Source organism: Balaenoptera ricei, chromosome 14, assembly GCF_028023285.1.
Source record: "Balaenoptera ricei isolate mBalRic1 chromosome 14, mBalRic1.hap2, whole genome shotgun sequence".
In the NCBI taxonomy this organism is placed as follows: domain Eukaryota; kingdom Metazoa; phylum Chordata; class Mammalia; order Artiodactyla; family Balaenopteridae; genus Balaenoptera; species Balaenoptera ricei.
The window spans coordinates 89,876,477-89,893,377 of NC_082652.1; the positions used below are offsets into that span (position 1 = coordinate 89,876,477).

Sequence of the window (16,901 nt, forward strand, 5' to 3'; positions counted from 1 at the left end):
TTGCATTGTTTTCTGTGTTATTCCGGCTTCCTCAAACGGAAACTTCTGAGAATAGAACTGATATCTCTTCCTCTCCAGTTCCACAGTCTCCACTATAAGAACTCAGCAGATACAGGATCACTGATCAAAAGGAAGGGCGTGAGTGAGTACCAGAGAGCAGTGGTGTCCCAAACTCAAGTCCAGATAGGCTATTCTGCGGAGTTTCTACCAAGAAGCAATTAAGAAAAGTTTAGTTTATAGGAACTGCTGTAAACTTGTTTTTATGTATCTCACTATAAACAGTAGTTTTGAGTTATCTTGCTATAAGTATTAGTTATCAAATATTAGTGATAAACTCGACTCATCGCATTTTTCTGGAGAGATGTTCTCCCCAAGCTACTTTTAAAGAAAGAGTATTGAAAACTGAGTGAAAAATAAAGGAATTTGCTGTCAGCTAATTCACCCACTGAGCAGCTGGTTTGCATCTCTTCCCGTTTCGCTTAGAAAACCTTGTGCAATTCCTTTTCTGCCTCATAAGAATGAAATGTAAATGGTTTATAGTAAAGCTTAATAATCTTCTCTTCCTTATTTCCTGACAAATGTACCCATAAAAGTTATGCAAAATATATCTTAGGGCAGTGATTCTTGACTAGCAGTGACTTTGTTGTCCCCAAGGGGACATTTGGCAATAGTTGGAGACATTTTTGGTTGTCACAACGAGGGGAGGGGGTGATACTGGCATCTGGATGGGGGGAGACCATGGAGGCCCCCTGTACAACACAATGAATAGAACCCCTCAGAAAAGAAAGAAAAAAGTGGCAAAGCTTCATAACATAAAATATCCTATTACTTTATAAATGCTATTCTTTTTTATAGACACAAATAAAGAAAGCACACAATGGATCTTAAAATCTACAATTACATATACCATGGGAAGGGGGAAGGAACAGTTTTAAGCAGACATCTGATATCAATTAGACCTGATGTTATGATGCAGGATTATTAGTTCAAGAATCTCTAACAGCAAATAAGCTCTGTAGCTCAGCAGAAGGAACAGGACAGATCAGATCTGACTCCCTACTATAAACCACTCTTAACCAGATCAGGACACTATTTTATCTTCTGGCACATCACCTGAGGACAATTTAACAGTAATATATCTTACTAATAACCATCAACTTCAACCTTTAAAAAAATTTTTTTTAAAACATTCTCTACAAAACCAATGTCCTTTGATATAAATTGTGATCCAGCTCAGACCAGGCCTCTATCTTCATTTTCCTCACAAACTATGTAGAAAATTCCCATTACTAAGCATTCCTGTCTATTGTCTGGGGAAATGAAGGAGAGTAAGTGTAAGATTTATGACTGAAACTCCCCCACAGTGATAAAACACAGCCAGAGGCAGCAAAGAAAAACTCCTTAGAATTTATTGCAAAAATTATAATCAACGCAAAGAATCTTATCAAAAGAATGTTTTCCTCAAAGTTAAGCAAAGTTACTTTACAATTCCCAAAGCTGCTTAAGGATGAAGTCGCACTGGCATTTTTCACTTCCCTGTCCCTCTCCCTTGCTTCTCATCAAAGCCACACACATACCCCCATGCTCACTCGCAGGAGTCCAGTACTGTACCTCACCGAAGTCGTCACTGGATACCTTAAATATCACTGGGCGCCTTCTAGGTGAACAGCGGGTGGGTGGGCGTGGATGGTGGGGTGGGCTTGTGAATGCCAGGGGGAGAGCCGGCGCAGACCACACCTGGACCTCCGAACTCAAGGTCCCCTCTCGTGGGGTCCCACAGCTCTCAAGGTGGGTGGTCTCCAACCGGCTCCAATTAGGAATCCACTCCAGGAATAATAAGTGGGACGACCCCTGTCCTAGATGAAGACCCGGTCTATGCACACTCAAGGATAAAAAGGATCTTCAAAAATCCTTCCGTAGTTGCGCTCTCTCGTAGGAAGACAGCTCCAGATGAGATTTTGTTTCCCACGAAGTGCGAAGTGGTGCTCTCCCACATGCCCGCGCAGGGTCTCGGGAGACAGTTTCTGCCCTTCAAGGGCTGCTAAACTGGTTCACCTCGACGCGGCACTGACTTATGCACCTCCAGGTGTGAACACGCGGGCACGCAGCCTCAGGTGTACAAACTTGGGGTCCGCTCCCAGGTGTACAGACTCAGGGGGTGCACACACAAGTATGCAGACGCGGGGAGCCGCTCCCAGGTGTGCAAAGCCGGGTGCGCACGCACTGGTGAACGCACTCAGGTGCGCACATAGAGCCGGGCAGGTCAATCCCACCACGCTGCGAACGACAGGTCTCGACAGGGAACCCCCAAACTCCGGTCGGCATCCTGCCTCCACCAACTCACCTCCTCCAAAAATTTGGTCAAATCGTACACCTTGTAATGCAGGATCAGCCAGGTGCTCTTGCTGTCATTGTGCTTCTGGATCTCTTCCAGGGTATAGTACTTAACGGCTTTGTCGGACTCCTCTGCCATTTCGGAACGCGTCGAGCCTCAGGCCCTAAAAGGAGCAGCGGAGCCGGGCGGAGTTCAGCGGGCGTCTCCGCGAACTCGCCCCGGGACATTCCCCAGGGCCCTGCTCAGCGCCTGGGCACGGAGGCAGGCACTGGGGTGGGGCGGGGGGGGGGGGGGGGTGGGGAAGGCCGAAGCAAGGCCTCCGATGATTGGCCAAAATTCGTGTCACTCAAGGGTCCCGCCCTCGACCGACACTCCACCAACTCCAACGGGCCGCGCCCAGTGCGCGAGTGTTGATTGGCTGCAGAAGGTGCCCTTCACAATCACAGCTGTAGGACCACGCGGAGGACGGGGCTCCTTTTGCGTCTGCGCAGAAGGTGGTGCCGCGGAGATCCAGCGCCAGGACCTGCGCCCTCGGGTGTGGGTGTTCCTGGCGGACTTGGCGAGGTGGCCGGAGAGGGAGGGTCCGACGGGGCGGGCGCAGAGTCCATCTTGTGCAGGGCAGCGACCCCACATCAAAATCGCCGCGATTTCCCAATCAGGTCAGATCACGCAGAGCTGGGCGTTAATTTGTAACAAAGTCGTTCCGCTGCGAGTGTCGGGGTGGATGGACTGTTAGTGTGAGAGGAGATGTAAACGAGCCTCGTGGACGTTAAAAGACGCAGTTACCTCATTTAGCCTCGACAAAACAAGTGTGCTGCCCAGAACAGTGCTCTGTAATTGCCCGACCCATCCCCAGAACTGCCCTATTCTCACAGGATAAACAAACACAGGGAAATTGTTCTATAAAAGCAAAAACGTCCTAATGTGCGTAGGACGTATGTCGCTCTGAAGTTATTTGCTATTGACCCTGACTAGGCGAGTACTTGTATTAGTGCCTCCTGTCTATTCTCAACAGTATATTGTTTAAGGTAAATCCTAAATAACTGATTGCTCTTGGAATAGAGTCTGGAACAGTTACCTCCCCAGCTGGGCACCCATAGGAAGATTTACAAATGTTCTATTTTAAAAAGGCGGGGGAGAGAATTCCAGCATATTAAAAAGTCGTCTGATATTTATTAAGGTCTTTTTCGGCAACGGTATTTAATTCCAAAAAGAACTACACAACAGGTTACACATGTAGGTCATCCTCCCAGAAACTAAGCACAGTTCTTCCACACTAGCTGCTGATGAATGTTAGCTTCCTGTACCCCTGCTTACCTCTTCCATAGGAATGCAAGGCCATGGAAAAGACATTTTCCCAAACATTCCAAATAGTCTTTAGCCTTTTCATATGATGGAATACACTGATTTTCAAATACTGCACTAGCTTTGCATCTCTGAAATAAACCCCACTTGCTTACGATGTATAATTCTTTTTTTTATTTGCTTTTAAAAAAAATTGAAGTATAGTTAATATACAATGTTGTATTAGTTTCTGATGTACAGCAAAGTGATTCAGTTATACATACATATATGTTTTTTCATATTCTTTTCCGTTATAGTGTATTACAAGATATTGAATATAGTTCCCTGTGTTATACAGTAGGACCTTGTTGTTTATCTATTTTATATATAATAGTTTGTATCTGCTAATCCCAAACTCCTAATTTATCCCACCCCCTTTCCCCTTTGGTAACCATAAATTTGTTTTCTATGTCTGTGAGTCTGCTTCTGTTTTGTAAATATGTTCATTTGTATCATATTTTAGAGTCCATGTATAGATATCATATGATATTTATTTTTCTCTGACTTCATTTAGTTGTTAATCTCTAGGTCCATCCATATTGCTGTGTCATAATTTCATTCTATTTTACAGTTGAGTAGTATTCCATTGTACATATATGTGTGTGCATATATATATATACACACACACACATATACGACTTCTTTATTCATTCATCTGTCAATGGACATTTAGGTTGCTTCCATGTCTTGGCTATTGTAAATAGTGCTGCTATGAATATTGATTGGGGTGTATGTCTCTTTTTGAATTAGAGTTTTCTCTGGATATATGCCCAGCAGGACTGCAAGATCATATGGTAACTCTAGTTTTTTTAAGGAACCTCCATACTGTTCTCCATAGTGGCTGCATCAATTTACATTCCCATGGTGTAGGAGGGTTCCATTTTCTCCACACCCTCTCCAGCATTTATTATTTGTAGACTTATTTGTATTGTTTCTGACCTGTGTGAGGTGATAGCTCATTGTAGTTTTGATTTGCATTTCTCTAATAATTAGAAATGTTAAGCATCTTTTCATGTGCTTATTATCCATCTCTATGTTGAAGAAATATCTATTTAGGTCTTCTGCCCATTTTTTGATTGGGTTGTTTGCTTTTTTGTTATTGAGTTGTATGAGCTGTTTGTATACTTTGGAAATTAATCCCTTGCTGGTCACATTGTTTGCGAATATTTTCTCCCATCCTGTGGGTTGTCTTTTCATTTTGTTTATGGTTTCCTTTGCTATGCAAAAGTTTATAAGTTTGATTAGGTCCCATTTGTTTATTTTTGCTTTTATTTCTGTTGCCTTGGGAGACTAACCTAAGAAAACATTGCTACGATTTATGTCAAGAATGTTTTGCCTATGTTCCCTTCTAGGAGTTTTATGATGTCATGGTTTATATTCAAGTCTTTAAGCCATTTTGAGTTCATTTTTGTGTATGGTGTGAGGGAGTATTCTAACTGCATTGCTTTACATGCGGCTGTCCAGCTTTCCCAACACCACCTAATGAAAAGATACGTAATTCTTTTTATGTATTGCTGAATTATATTTTGTTAAGAGATTTTCTGTCTATATTTATGAGAGATATTGGTGTGTAGTTTTCATTTTATGCATTGTATTTGTCTGGCTTGGCTATCAGAGTAATAATACTGGCTTCATAGAATGAGTTGTGAAGAATTCCCTTTTCCTCTGTTTTTCTGGAAAAGTATGTGTAGAATTGGTGTTACTCTTCTTTAAAAGCTTGGTAGAATTCTCCAGTGAAATCATATGGGCTGGCAGATGTATTTTTCAGGAAGTTTTAAACTATGAGTTTAATTTCCATAACAGTTATAAGACTATTCAGATCTGTTTCATACTGGCTGAGTTGTGGTAGTCTGTACTTTTCGAGGAATTGGTCCACTTCATCTCAATTGTCAAATCTGTGTATAGTGTTGTTCATAGTTGTCCCTTATTATCTTTTGATGTCTGCAACGTCTGCAGTGATATCCTCTGTTTAATTCCTGGTAGTAGTAATTTGACCACTCTTCTTGTTGTTATCGTTGTCAGCCTTGCCAGAGGTTTGTCAGTTTTATTGATTTTTTTCAAAGAGCTAGCTTTCTGTCTCTGATTTTCTCTATTGTTTTTCCTTTTTTTTTTTTTTAAATGTCACTGATTTCTGCTCTTTATTGAGTCCTTCTTTCTGCTTGCTTTGGGTTTCTTTTTTTTTTTTCCCTAGTCTCTTGGGGTAAGAGTTTAGATTATTGAATTGAGACTTTTCCTCTTTCCAAATGCATGCATTTAGTGTTATAACTTTCTTAAACGCTTTAAAAATAGTAAACCAGGGACTTCCCTGGTGGTCCAGTGGTAAAGAATCTGCCTTCCAATGCAGGGGATGCAGGTTCAATGCCTGGTCAGGGAACTAAGATCGCACATGCCACAGGGCAACTAAGCCCTTGCGCCACAACTAGGGAGAGAAAAACCCACATGCCACAACTAGAGAGAAGCCCTAGTGCCACAACAAAAGATCCTGCATGCCTCAATGAAGATCCCGCGTGCCGCAACTAAGGGCCAACGCAGCCAAATAAATAAATATTTTTAAAAAAATAGTAAACCAGATTATGTATACTATTTTCCTAACAGTTCCCTGGTCTGCTGAACCTCCCCGTGACTCTGGCAGAGCAATGAGTCTCTTGAGTGCATGGCTACCTCTATAATCCAACGTCAAGACTGTTTCAGATTTCAGTCCCAGTTCCAAATAACTCCATAAGTGGTTAAAACAAAACTTTGGTGCCAGTGACCTGGTCCTATCCCTGGATTAGTAACTTATCAAATGCATGACTATGACTTAATCAGTTAACTCATCTAAGCCACTGCTTATAAAATGCTTAGCACAGGGTCTGGCACATAGAAAGCAATCAATAGATTTTTGCAAGTGCTATTATCAATCAAGACTTCCTTATTCTAAAACACAGGTATAAGGAAACATCCTACGTGGAAGGTGCTCCAAGGTGAAGTAAATTTAGTCAAATTTAGAAACAAACAAACCTGAGAAATTTAAGGAACATAAGAATTTATAAACTCTTCCTGACCTCCCCTCCAGCAAAGAAATTTTAATAAACATTTAGAAAACCAACTCTACTCCTAAAGTTCCTCAGGTAAAATATACTGTAGAAAGCACTCAGTCTTCTAACATAAAGCACAAATAAGCAAACATTATTACACTTTTTATTCCTTTTCTAATTCTTTCTGCCACTAATGCACAAGAAACACTTCATCAGCTCTTTCCTTCCCATTGACAAATCATTATATTTGCCATAACCATAGAGAGCAGGTTCCCCCTTAACAAATGGGCACTCTAAAAAGATGCACTCCAAATCAAATTATCTACATGGACAATTGGTATCAAATCCATGTCTTTTAAATATGTTAGCATAGGTTAACTTTTCCCTTCTAAAAGTATCTGTATCTCTAGTATGTGTACCCTATTTAGTTGATTTCCAAACAATTCCCCATCTATTAGCAATAATATCCAAAATTTTCTAAATTTTTAAAATTTTCATTCATTTTAAATAAAGCATTTATGTCTTGAATTTTTCTTAATCCATGCATATTTATAACACACCAGAATGTCAGTTGATAATCTCTAATCAATTGAATAGCAAAGGCAGAAATGAGCAGAAAACAATAGATATCTGATCACAAAGGCAATACAAAGGTCTTAAGTTCATTGCTGAGGTAGGGCAACTTTCCTCAGTAACTTCAGACAAAAGTTAATTATATGTAGGACATTTTATTGTAAATACGTCTTAGGCACATTTTCCTTGTATGTCCATCTTTAAGTAGGAGCAGGTAAATAAAAAGATTAGATGTTTGATTGTACATGGTTGCAATATTAAACTTCTTTTTAAAAATCTTTTTGTCTCCAGCACAAGTAAACAGAACAAGAGTAAAATGGTATAGATAAGGAAAGTTCCAGATATCCTATTTAACTCTGTAAAGGCTTCAGGGTTCTAGACAGTTCTATGAAATACAGCTGATAGTGTTATCATCATCAGGTCACCCAAGTCAGAAGCTTGGGAATCAGTCAGGTCAGTCTCTCCTCTTTATCCCTACTACCACTGCCCCAGATTTGCCTTTCATGATTACCTGCCTATCTGCTTACAATAACTTCCTAACAGGCTCTTTTGCCTCTAGTCTTGAATTCCTCAGACCCATCTTCCATGAGTAATGGATCCAAAATTAAAATCTGATAATATCACTATTTGCCTAAGACATTCCAGTGTTTCCCAATAACTAAAGTTCAAATTCCTTACCAGAACATCCAAGATCATTCAAAATCTGTCTCTCTCTCTAGCTTCATCCTTTGTCATTTCCCCCTCAAGCCTTATAGCCTAGCAACAGTGAGCTATTTTTAGATCTCCAACACACTGCATTCTTTCCTCATTTCCATACCCTTGCTCAAGCCCTGTCCTTTGCCTCTTACCTTAAGTTTACCTCTTACCTCTTACTCTCCTTACCTCCTTTCTCCTACTTCCTTTATCCTGGCCAAGGACTCAGGATCCTTTTTTACTCAGCTTAGGAGTCAACTGTGGAGGAAGCATGTGCTGACCACACCCTTCCCCTCCAAGCAGCGCCCTCTCTGCTCCTTTATTCCCCCATCGTGGCTATCATGCACTCACTACATCATCGGTCAACATGTCTGTCTTTCTCACTGGACCAAGAGTCCCTAAAGGACAGGAATGGTTAGTCACATCTGTATCTTCAGAGCCTAGCACAGTGCCTGGCACTCAGCACGTGCTCCATAAATGTCTTTGAATGAATAATAGTATAAATGTGATATAGGAGATGGCATGTGAGTACTTGGAAAAATCATAATTACACTATAATCATACTGAGAAATGTGGATTCATTTATCTGACACTAGCAAGAGTATTAGCCAGGTTTTTAACTTTTCCCAGGACACCTACTGAAACGGGGTGGGGGGGGGTGCTGGTAATCATCAGTTAGATCCGTTACACCTGTAACTTGCCGTCACTGATCAAGCTTGCTTTAATTGTTTTTACAAAAACTTGCATGTACTCCAAGTGTCAGCCCAAATAATAAGAGATGTTTGCCCAAGTTGTTTATTAGGAACTTGGAGTCAGCTATGTCCAGTTCAAGCTCCAGACAGTTAAGACTGCTTAAGATGGCGAAAATGTCTCATGTCAGAAGGCCAAAAACTCCTGCCTCAGAACATGCTAATGCCACCATTTTCTGAGCACGTGTCCGAAGAAGACGCCTGTAGCTTAGTTGCACAACGATGATTATCTCACCTTTTTCTTGTCTCTAATTACTTTTCCTCACACTCCCCGTGCTCCTGACACCCCAGCTTTATTCCATAAATATCCCAAGTTCCTTGCCTTTGGGGAAGTGGATTTGAGATTTGTTCTCCCGTCTCCTCACTTGGTGGCCTCAAGAATAAACCCTTTCTCTGCTGCAAACCTCAGGGTCTCAGCGTTTGGCTTGCATGTCAGACAAACAAACCTGGCTCGGTAACACTACAAAAAGTAAAACTGTTTTATTTCTTTCTCAGTCTAGGAAACTGGGGAAAAGAAGCTAAATGCAGCAGCAGCAGCATGAAAATAGTTTAAAATGGATGAGTGTGTGGACCTAACGCCAGTCCAAGGTGTTCAACGCAGCCACATAAGTGTACAAGTAACATGAATGATGGAGAGGGCAGTGGAGTTCTCGAAAGCTGGGAGCCCCATATCAGAAACACAGCTACCTACCCAAATAAAAATACCATCTAGGACCTCTAAGGCTGACGCTAGAAGGAAGTAAAAGTTTCTTCTTTCTAGGTATGCAACTGCATCCCTCCATATCCTTCTTTCCCTGATTCTCTCACTGATTACTGACACCACTCCCCACTGCCTACCACTACGCTACTCTCTTTGACACTCTGGCATAAGTGTGGATAAAGAGCCCTTTCTTTGCTTTCTTACAGCAGAGCCAGAATATTCAAATGAACTTTGCTAAAGGATAACCTAAAAGAATTTTCCACTATGAGAGCCTGACATAGTTCATTCACCTTTAATAAATGAAGCAGGGCTTCCCTGGTGGCACAGTGGTTAAGAATCCACCTGCCAATGCAGGGGACACAGGTTCGAGCCCTGGTCCAGGAAGATCCCACATGCCGGGGAGCAACTAAGCCCGTGCACCACAACTACTGAGCCTGCGCTCTAGAGCCCGCGAGCCACAACTACTGAAGCCCGCACGCCTAGAGCCCATGCTCCGCAACAAGAGAAGCGCCGCAATGAGAAGCCCGCACACCACAACGAAGAGTAACCCCTGCTCGACGCAACTAAAGAAAGCCTGCACGCAACAACGAAGACCCAATGCAGCCATAAATAAATAAATATAATACATAAATAAATTTATTAAAAAAATAAAAAATAAATGAAGCAGTGATGCCAATTCAAAAAGTCTGTCTGATTGTCAAATCTCAAATGACTGTGAGGTGCACACCCAGTGAGGACCCTTTTTAGGGACCCTTCCAAGTCCCAGTCTCCCTCTGTATGTTTGAGGGCAGATGATTATACTCTACCCATAAGTACAATCTTAGACATCCCAGTTCTTCGAATTCCAGGCCAAGGTGCGTGCTGAACCCAGCTGTAACGCCCATCTAGGTCTTGTCATCTTAGTTCCAGTTTCCCGTCTAAAGATCTGACTCTTCCCCAGGTAGTTCTTCTGAGAAATGACCTTCATTTTCATGTGGTACTTGGCTACCCACAAAGTATGGGCTAATCTTTGCATGTCCTAACAGTTTAAACATGATTTAACACAATGCAAGAATCTTAATCTTTATAAAAGATACATACAGGTAACTAGTGGGTGGAATCCTTAAGAGCATTCTTTCCCATCTTGAATGCCTGTGAGTGAGATAAAGGGAAACTTAAGTAACTCATATACTTGGAAAATTGAATAATCTTGCCCACAAGCTTGTCATCAAAATGTATCCTGTGAGGAAAGTTTTTCCCTGGATGAAAATTCTTGCTGGCCCTATAACATTCTGTGGTTTTTTGTTAATTAAAAATTATGATGTAATGTTTTATACATATAAATGGACGTGCATATATATTTTGAAGCATAGTACTATAAATGAACACCAATGAACCCTTCACTTGACTTGGGGACAGTGGGCTCCTCCCATATCCCATTCTTCTGCCTCCCCAAAATCATTATTATCCTGAATTGTGTTCATGATGTCCTTGCCTATTAAAAAAATTAGTTTTGCACATATAGATATATCAACAAACAATTTACTCAGCTTTCCTGGAGAACTATTGAGTTTTATAAAAATAGGATTATACTGTATGTAGTCTTCTGGAACTTTCTTCTCCATTCAAAATTATGTTTTAAAAATTCATCCATATTGAATAGAAGGAAATACAAAACAAAAGAACAAGAATGGTCTTAGCAGCATTCTTCATAATAATTCTAAACTGGAAGCACTCAAATTGTCCTTCAACCTCAGGAAGGATAAGTATATACACACAATGGAATCCTATCCAGCAATGAACATGAATAAAATACTGCTGCCCTCAACAATATGGATGAATCTCATGAATATAATATTTACAAAAGAAGCTATACACAAGAGAGTTTGTGTTGTATGATTCCATTAAGTTTTCAAAGCAAGCATGTATGGTGTTAGCAGCTGGGACAGTAGTTACCTTAGAGGAAGTGGGTAAGTGGCTGGGAGAGGGCATGAGGAGTACTTCCTGGATACAGGTAATGTTCTATCTTTAGATCTGGGTGGTAGGTATATAAGGGTGGTCATTTTCGAAAAAAATTCGAAAAACCGTCTAAGTGTCTACAGTAAGTCCCCTACATACAAACCTTCAAGTTGCGAACTTTCAAAGATGCGAACGTGCATTCACGTGTCCAGTCACGTAAGTTAGTTCACGTGTCTGGCGTACATTGTCACGTGTTGCATCCTCTACAAGTGGTTGTGCTTTTGTGTACTTTACGGTACTGCTGCTGTGCAACACAAGGAGCTTACTAATGAAGACCCGATGGAATTGGAGGCTCAGAGAAAGGACAAAGAGAGACAAGAGGAAGAAGAAGTAACTGAAGAACCGAAGAGATTCACGACACAGGAAATGGCAAGGGGATTTTCTTTATTTGAGGAGGCAATGTTAGTTTTTGAGGCACAGGACCCAAACGCAGAATGGTACACGAAGGTTGCAACAGCCATTCAGAATGCAATCCAGTATTACTGTCATCTATGACGAGAAAAAAAAGAGCTACTACCCAGACATCACTGGATCATTTTCCAAGAGGGTAGACAGAATTAAATCCAGCAAGGAACCAGAACCTATGCCATTAATGTCAGGCCTGAGTGAAACTGCAGCTTGCCCTCCATCTCCTATTGCTGACGATCCTTCAGCTCTACCATCTCCCACCTCCTCTCCCTCCTCCAGTCAGTAACTCTTCTTGCCTGTTCACTCGATGCCAGCCCCTGTATGCCAGCTGTTGTACTATACTACTGTACTTTTTAAGGTACTGTACTGTAAGATTTTAAATGTTTTCTTTATTTTTTGTGTTTGTTTTTTATGTATTATTTGTGTGAAAAGTATTATAAACCTGTTACAGTACAGTACTATATAGCCGATTGTGTTAGTCGGGTACCTAGGCTAACTTTGTTGGACTTACAAACAAATTGGACTTACAAACGTGCTCTTGGAACAGAACTTGTTCGTATGTAGAGGACCTGCTGTACTTATGATATGTTCACGTTTTAATTTTGAAAGTTTTATCCATATTGTTGCATATAAAAGTAGTTCATTATTTTTTTTCTTTGCTGTATAATATCCAATTTTGTAAATATAATTCAATTTATCTATCTGTTCCCTTGTCCCTGAACATTTGGGATTTTGTTTGTTTTTTGCATTTACTTATTTTATTCAACAAACAATGCTGCTACAAACATATTTCTTGGTGCACATATGTAAGAGTCTCTTTAGGGAAAGTGTATATAAGGAATTTCTAAGTCTAAGGGTATGTTAATATTCAACTTCAGAAGATTACATCACATTATTTTCAAATTTACATTCCTACATTCCAACAGTGTATGGAGATCTTATTCTGCATCCTTACTAACCCTTAGAATTTTGCCAATACTATGGTATTTCGTTGTGGTCTTATTTAGATTTAATAATTAATGAGGTTGAATTATCTTTTCATAGGCTTATAAGCCATCCTTTTTCTTCCTTCTGCAAAATAACTGCTCATGACCTTAGTGCTTTTTTCTATGACTGACTGTCTTACTCTAATTGATTCGTGAGAGTTCTTTATATAATCTGGAAACTAATCACTTGTGGGTTACTTTTATGAAAATATCTTCTCCCAACTTGTGGCCTGTCTCTTCACTTTATTTTACTTTTGAAAAACAAAAGTTTTTTAAAAGCTTTTTATTATAGAAAAGTTCAAACACACCACAAAAGTGGAGAAGATAGTAAGATACATAGAAGCACAGATAATAATAGGAACCTTCACTCATTTTCAACAATTATCAAAACATGGCCAATTCTGTTACCTCTTTGTCACCACCCTCATCTCCCATGGGATCATTCTAAAGCAAATCCCAGATATGTCATTTCATCCATAAATACTTCTATACGTCTGTGAAATAAGGATCTTATAAGTATTATCTTTAGATGTTATTTTGCCATCTAGAAAATAATTCCTTAGTACAATTAAATATAGAGTATGCAAATTTCTAACTGTTTCATAAATAGTTTTTATAGTTTATTTAAATCAAGATCCAAATAAAAGCCATACATTTCACCTTTTATGTGAAGAGAACTGGACTATTTAGTACTTCGATGTTTGATGTAAACTGTTTGTCATAGGAGGCTGATTTTACTCACCAACCTTTACTACAATCTCACAGTTGTGGTTATAAGTAACCAAACAATATGTAAGTATTGAGCACTTCGTTACCAAGTTAGGATATCTAAAAGCATTCCTCTTTGCCAAAACTCATTTTTCAAATAAAATAAGTAAATTACTCTAATAGATCAAACATTAAACACAATACAAAACCTCATTCTTTCATAGTATAACTTCTCGAACCTGGTAAGATGTGAGGTTGAAAAGTGGCAAATCTTCTCTTACTTGATAAAAATCTCCTGACATTCCACCCATGAGCTTCCTCCTCCTCGTTTCCCTGAACTTATACAGGAGTCTCCCAGGATTCAGTGTGAGGACTTCTTTCTTTCTACCCTTTCACTCTCTTCCAGATCTGTTCTGGTCTCATGATTTTAAATACCATCTATTACATACAGATCTCTCCCCAGAACTCCTCCTCTTCACTTCTCAAAGTTAACGTGTCCCCAAACTGACCTCCTCTTATTTTCATCCACAAACTTTCTCCTCCCAGTCTTCCCCTTAGGTTAATGGCAACCCCATCCTCCCAAGTCAGTACAAAGACCCTGCAGCTATGCTTAACTCTCAGACTCCACATCAATCCATATCCACAGCCTATTAGATCTAACTTCAAAGGATCTTCACAGTGCAATCCCATCTCATCACCTCCACTGCCTCTGCCCTGATCCCAGCCGCATCTTCCCTCTCCTGGACCACTGCCATTGCCTCCTAGCTGCTCTCCTTTCTGTCCCTCTGTTCCCTTCAGGCCATTCTCAGCACAGCGCCTGGGTGCACCCGTTACAAAACACACGGCTTATCAAGCCTAACACTGTCTGACCCGCTTTAACCTCCTGGCCTCGCGTCCCTACCTCTCCTTCCAGCTCCACTGCAGCCAGCTGGTCACCCTCCCGCCTGCCTCAGGCGTTCTGCTTGTACTCGTGAGTCCCTCCCTTACAACGTCCTCCCCCCACCTCCCCCGACCTCCGTGTGGCCGCCCACTCCCATCTCCTTTCTGTCCTACATGTCACCTTCTCCATGAGGCCTCGTGACCTCCGAAAGGGCCTCTCCCGGCACTCCATCTCCCTGTCCCAGCGCACCTATCACCATCTTCCAGACCGACATTTTGCACACTTATCGTATTAATCTATCCCCCAACCCTCAAGAAAAATGTAAGGTCCAGGAGGACAGGGAGTGCTCTTAGTTCAATGCTCCATCAGTGACTCCTAGAAAAGCTCCGGGCACACAGCAGGCGCTTAATAAATACCTAGGAACTAGCCCTTGCACCGGGCTTCCGCTCCACGCCACGCTGCAGGACGCCCCACTCAGGAAGTTCCACCGCCAGACTTTCAGCGGATCCAAGGGCCGCCCTGCGCATGAGGCCGGACAGCCCGTCAGTGCAGCAAGCGCGGGGCTCGGCACCTGTGGCTCCCCACCGGCCATACCGCGCGGATGCATCCTACCTCTCTCTGGAAGACAGCAAGGGCCTCGAGACGGGCCACACCGGGGCCAACGCCGGCTCTTCTCTTGGGGAACCACGGGCTCCGGCAGAACAGCGCAGGCCGCCAAAAGCTTTGGCGGGAAAAACTGGGGCGCGCGGGGCATTCTGGGAGCGCTCGGGGGTACGCTTGGGGTCGCGGGGCGCGCGGGGCATTCTGGGGGTTCTCGGGGTAGGCTGGGAGCGCTGGCTGGGGGATGGTGAGGAAACCGCTGAGAGCGCGGGGCATGCTGGGAGCGGTACCTCAGAGCCGCCGGGAAGACGCTGAGGAGCGCGGGCCCGCGGCGCGGGAGACTGAGGTGAGGAGGCTATGACCCGGGAGACCAGCTTCTTGTCTGAGCCAGAGACTGAGAGGGCGAGCGGGGGAGGTCGCTGCAGGCCGGGCCGCCTCACCGCGAGGCTCGTGCGTTCGCGTCAGGGGGCGACGGCTCTGAGGGCGTGGCTTTGACAGGACGCGCGTGCTGAAGAGCTAGTTCTAGCTTGTGAAAAGGAAAAAGGAAAGGAACAAAGAGTCATTCTTTCACGAAGGCCCACAGGTTCCAATAGTAGGGCACCTTATTTAATCGGTAACTTAAAGAACCGCCATGCTGTGCGTTAAGAAGACGGGGCCCGGCGGTGCGGGGGGGGAGACTGGCCTGTTGACCTTGGAAGCCATCGGTGGGGCAGCAGGAATCCGACCTGCAGGCAGGCTGTTTCCCACCGAGGGCCCCAACAGAGGGAGAAACTGCAGCTCCAGAGGGGCTGAAAGTTGCTTAGACCGCACAGCCTGGGCGTTCACAGCAAGTTTGGGTCTCCTGGGGTTTTTGAGTCATCACATGGAGAATCTTCTAGGTACCTGTTACTTACTGGTAACACTTCACCAAGGCAGAAATGGGGTCAGAATTTTATTTTGGAGTCAGCAAGTTTTCCATTTGTCAGCTTGGACGTGAAAGATGCTAGTCTCTGATCAGTATGTTAATTAACAGTTCATCCGTATACGTTATACGTAGTATATCCGAGTTCCAGGCCTTAACATTACAGTTCGTATACAATCTAGGGAAAGAAAACAAACTTTTAATTTGTAAGTTTTGCCAATTATGAACTGAAAAAAAAAATTGTTTTAATGTAGTTCTAAATAGTAAAATTAAATAAATTCTCACCTATTCCTGAACAGGGCAGTGTTGTTTACATACAATTTTCCGAGCACTCTTGGAAGATTGACAAGAGATGGGCAGGACCACTCACAGGAATTTCTTGGTGACTTTGCTGGAAGATATTTAAAGGAAAAGCGAGGCAGAAAGTAATTTTAGTGGGAAATGTGTTTTAGAAATGGAAGTAACAAATCCCTAACTTTCGCCCATGTCTTTGACCTATTTCCATTAAAATATGCACGGTTGTACCTCTGGGCCCAAGCCATAATCAGTTCTTTGTTTTATATTTTACTTTATTTATTATTGATGCCCTTTACTAAAACGCTTCAGAGGAAGTGAATTTTAGCAGAACTGTGAAGTAGATTGTGTTGGTCTTGGAACTTTGTACTTCATTTTTATTTTATTTTATTTATTTATATTTTTGGCTGCGTTGGGTCTGCGTTGCTGCGCGCGGGCTTTCTCTATTTGCGGCGAGCAGGGGCTCCTCTTTGTTGCGGTGCGCGGGCTTCTCACTGCGGTGGCTTCTCTTGTTGCGGAGCACGAGCTCTAGGCGTGAGGGCTTCAGTAGCTGTGGCACGCGGGCTCAGTAGTTGTGGCTCGTGGGCTCTAGAGTGCAGGCTCAGGAGTTGTGGCGCACGGGCTTAGTTGCTCTGCGGCATGTGGGATCTTCCGGGACCAGGGCTCGAACCCGTGTCCCCTGCATTGGCAGGCGGATTCTTAACCACTGCGCCAC

The 16,901-nt window shown here is 42.5% G+C and overlaps 1 protein-coding gene and 1 long non-coding RNA gene across 4 annotated transcripts in view; one reads left to right on the forward strand and one right to left on the reverse strand.

Moving 5' to 3' along the window:
• Positions 1-2,609, reverse strand: part of LOC132347847 (cytochrome b5) — a 28,785-nt gene extending 26,176 nt beyond the window's left edge. For both annotated transcript variants that reach the window (XM_059894736.1, XM_059894734.1), the window contains exon 1: positions 2,345-2,609. In XM_059894736.1, coding sequence (XP_059750719.1) covers positions 2,345-2,473 — 129 coding nt within the window. In that variant the 5' untranslated portion in view covers positions 2,474-2,609. The remainder of the gene's footprint in view (positions 1-2,344) is intronic.
• A 217-nt stretch (positions 2,610-2,826) lies between these two features.
• Positions 2,827-10,095, forward strand: LOC132347848 (uncharacterized). Of its 2 annotated transcripts, none has more exons than XR_009497303.1 (3): positions 2,827-2,994; positions 9,207-9,471; positions 9,618-10,095. It is a non-coding gene; the product is annotated as an uncharacterized LOC132347848 (long non-coding RNA). The 2 variants fall into 2 exon arrangements; XR_009497304.1 differs by having other exon boundaries at positions 9,621-10,095.
• The last annotated feature ends 6,806 nt before the right edge of the window (positions 10,096-16,901 follow it).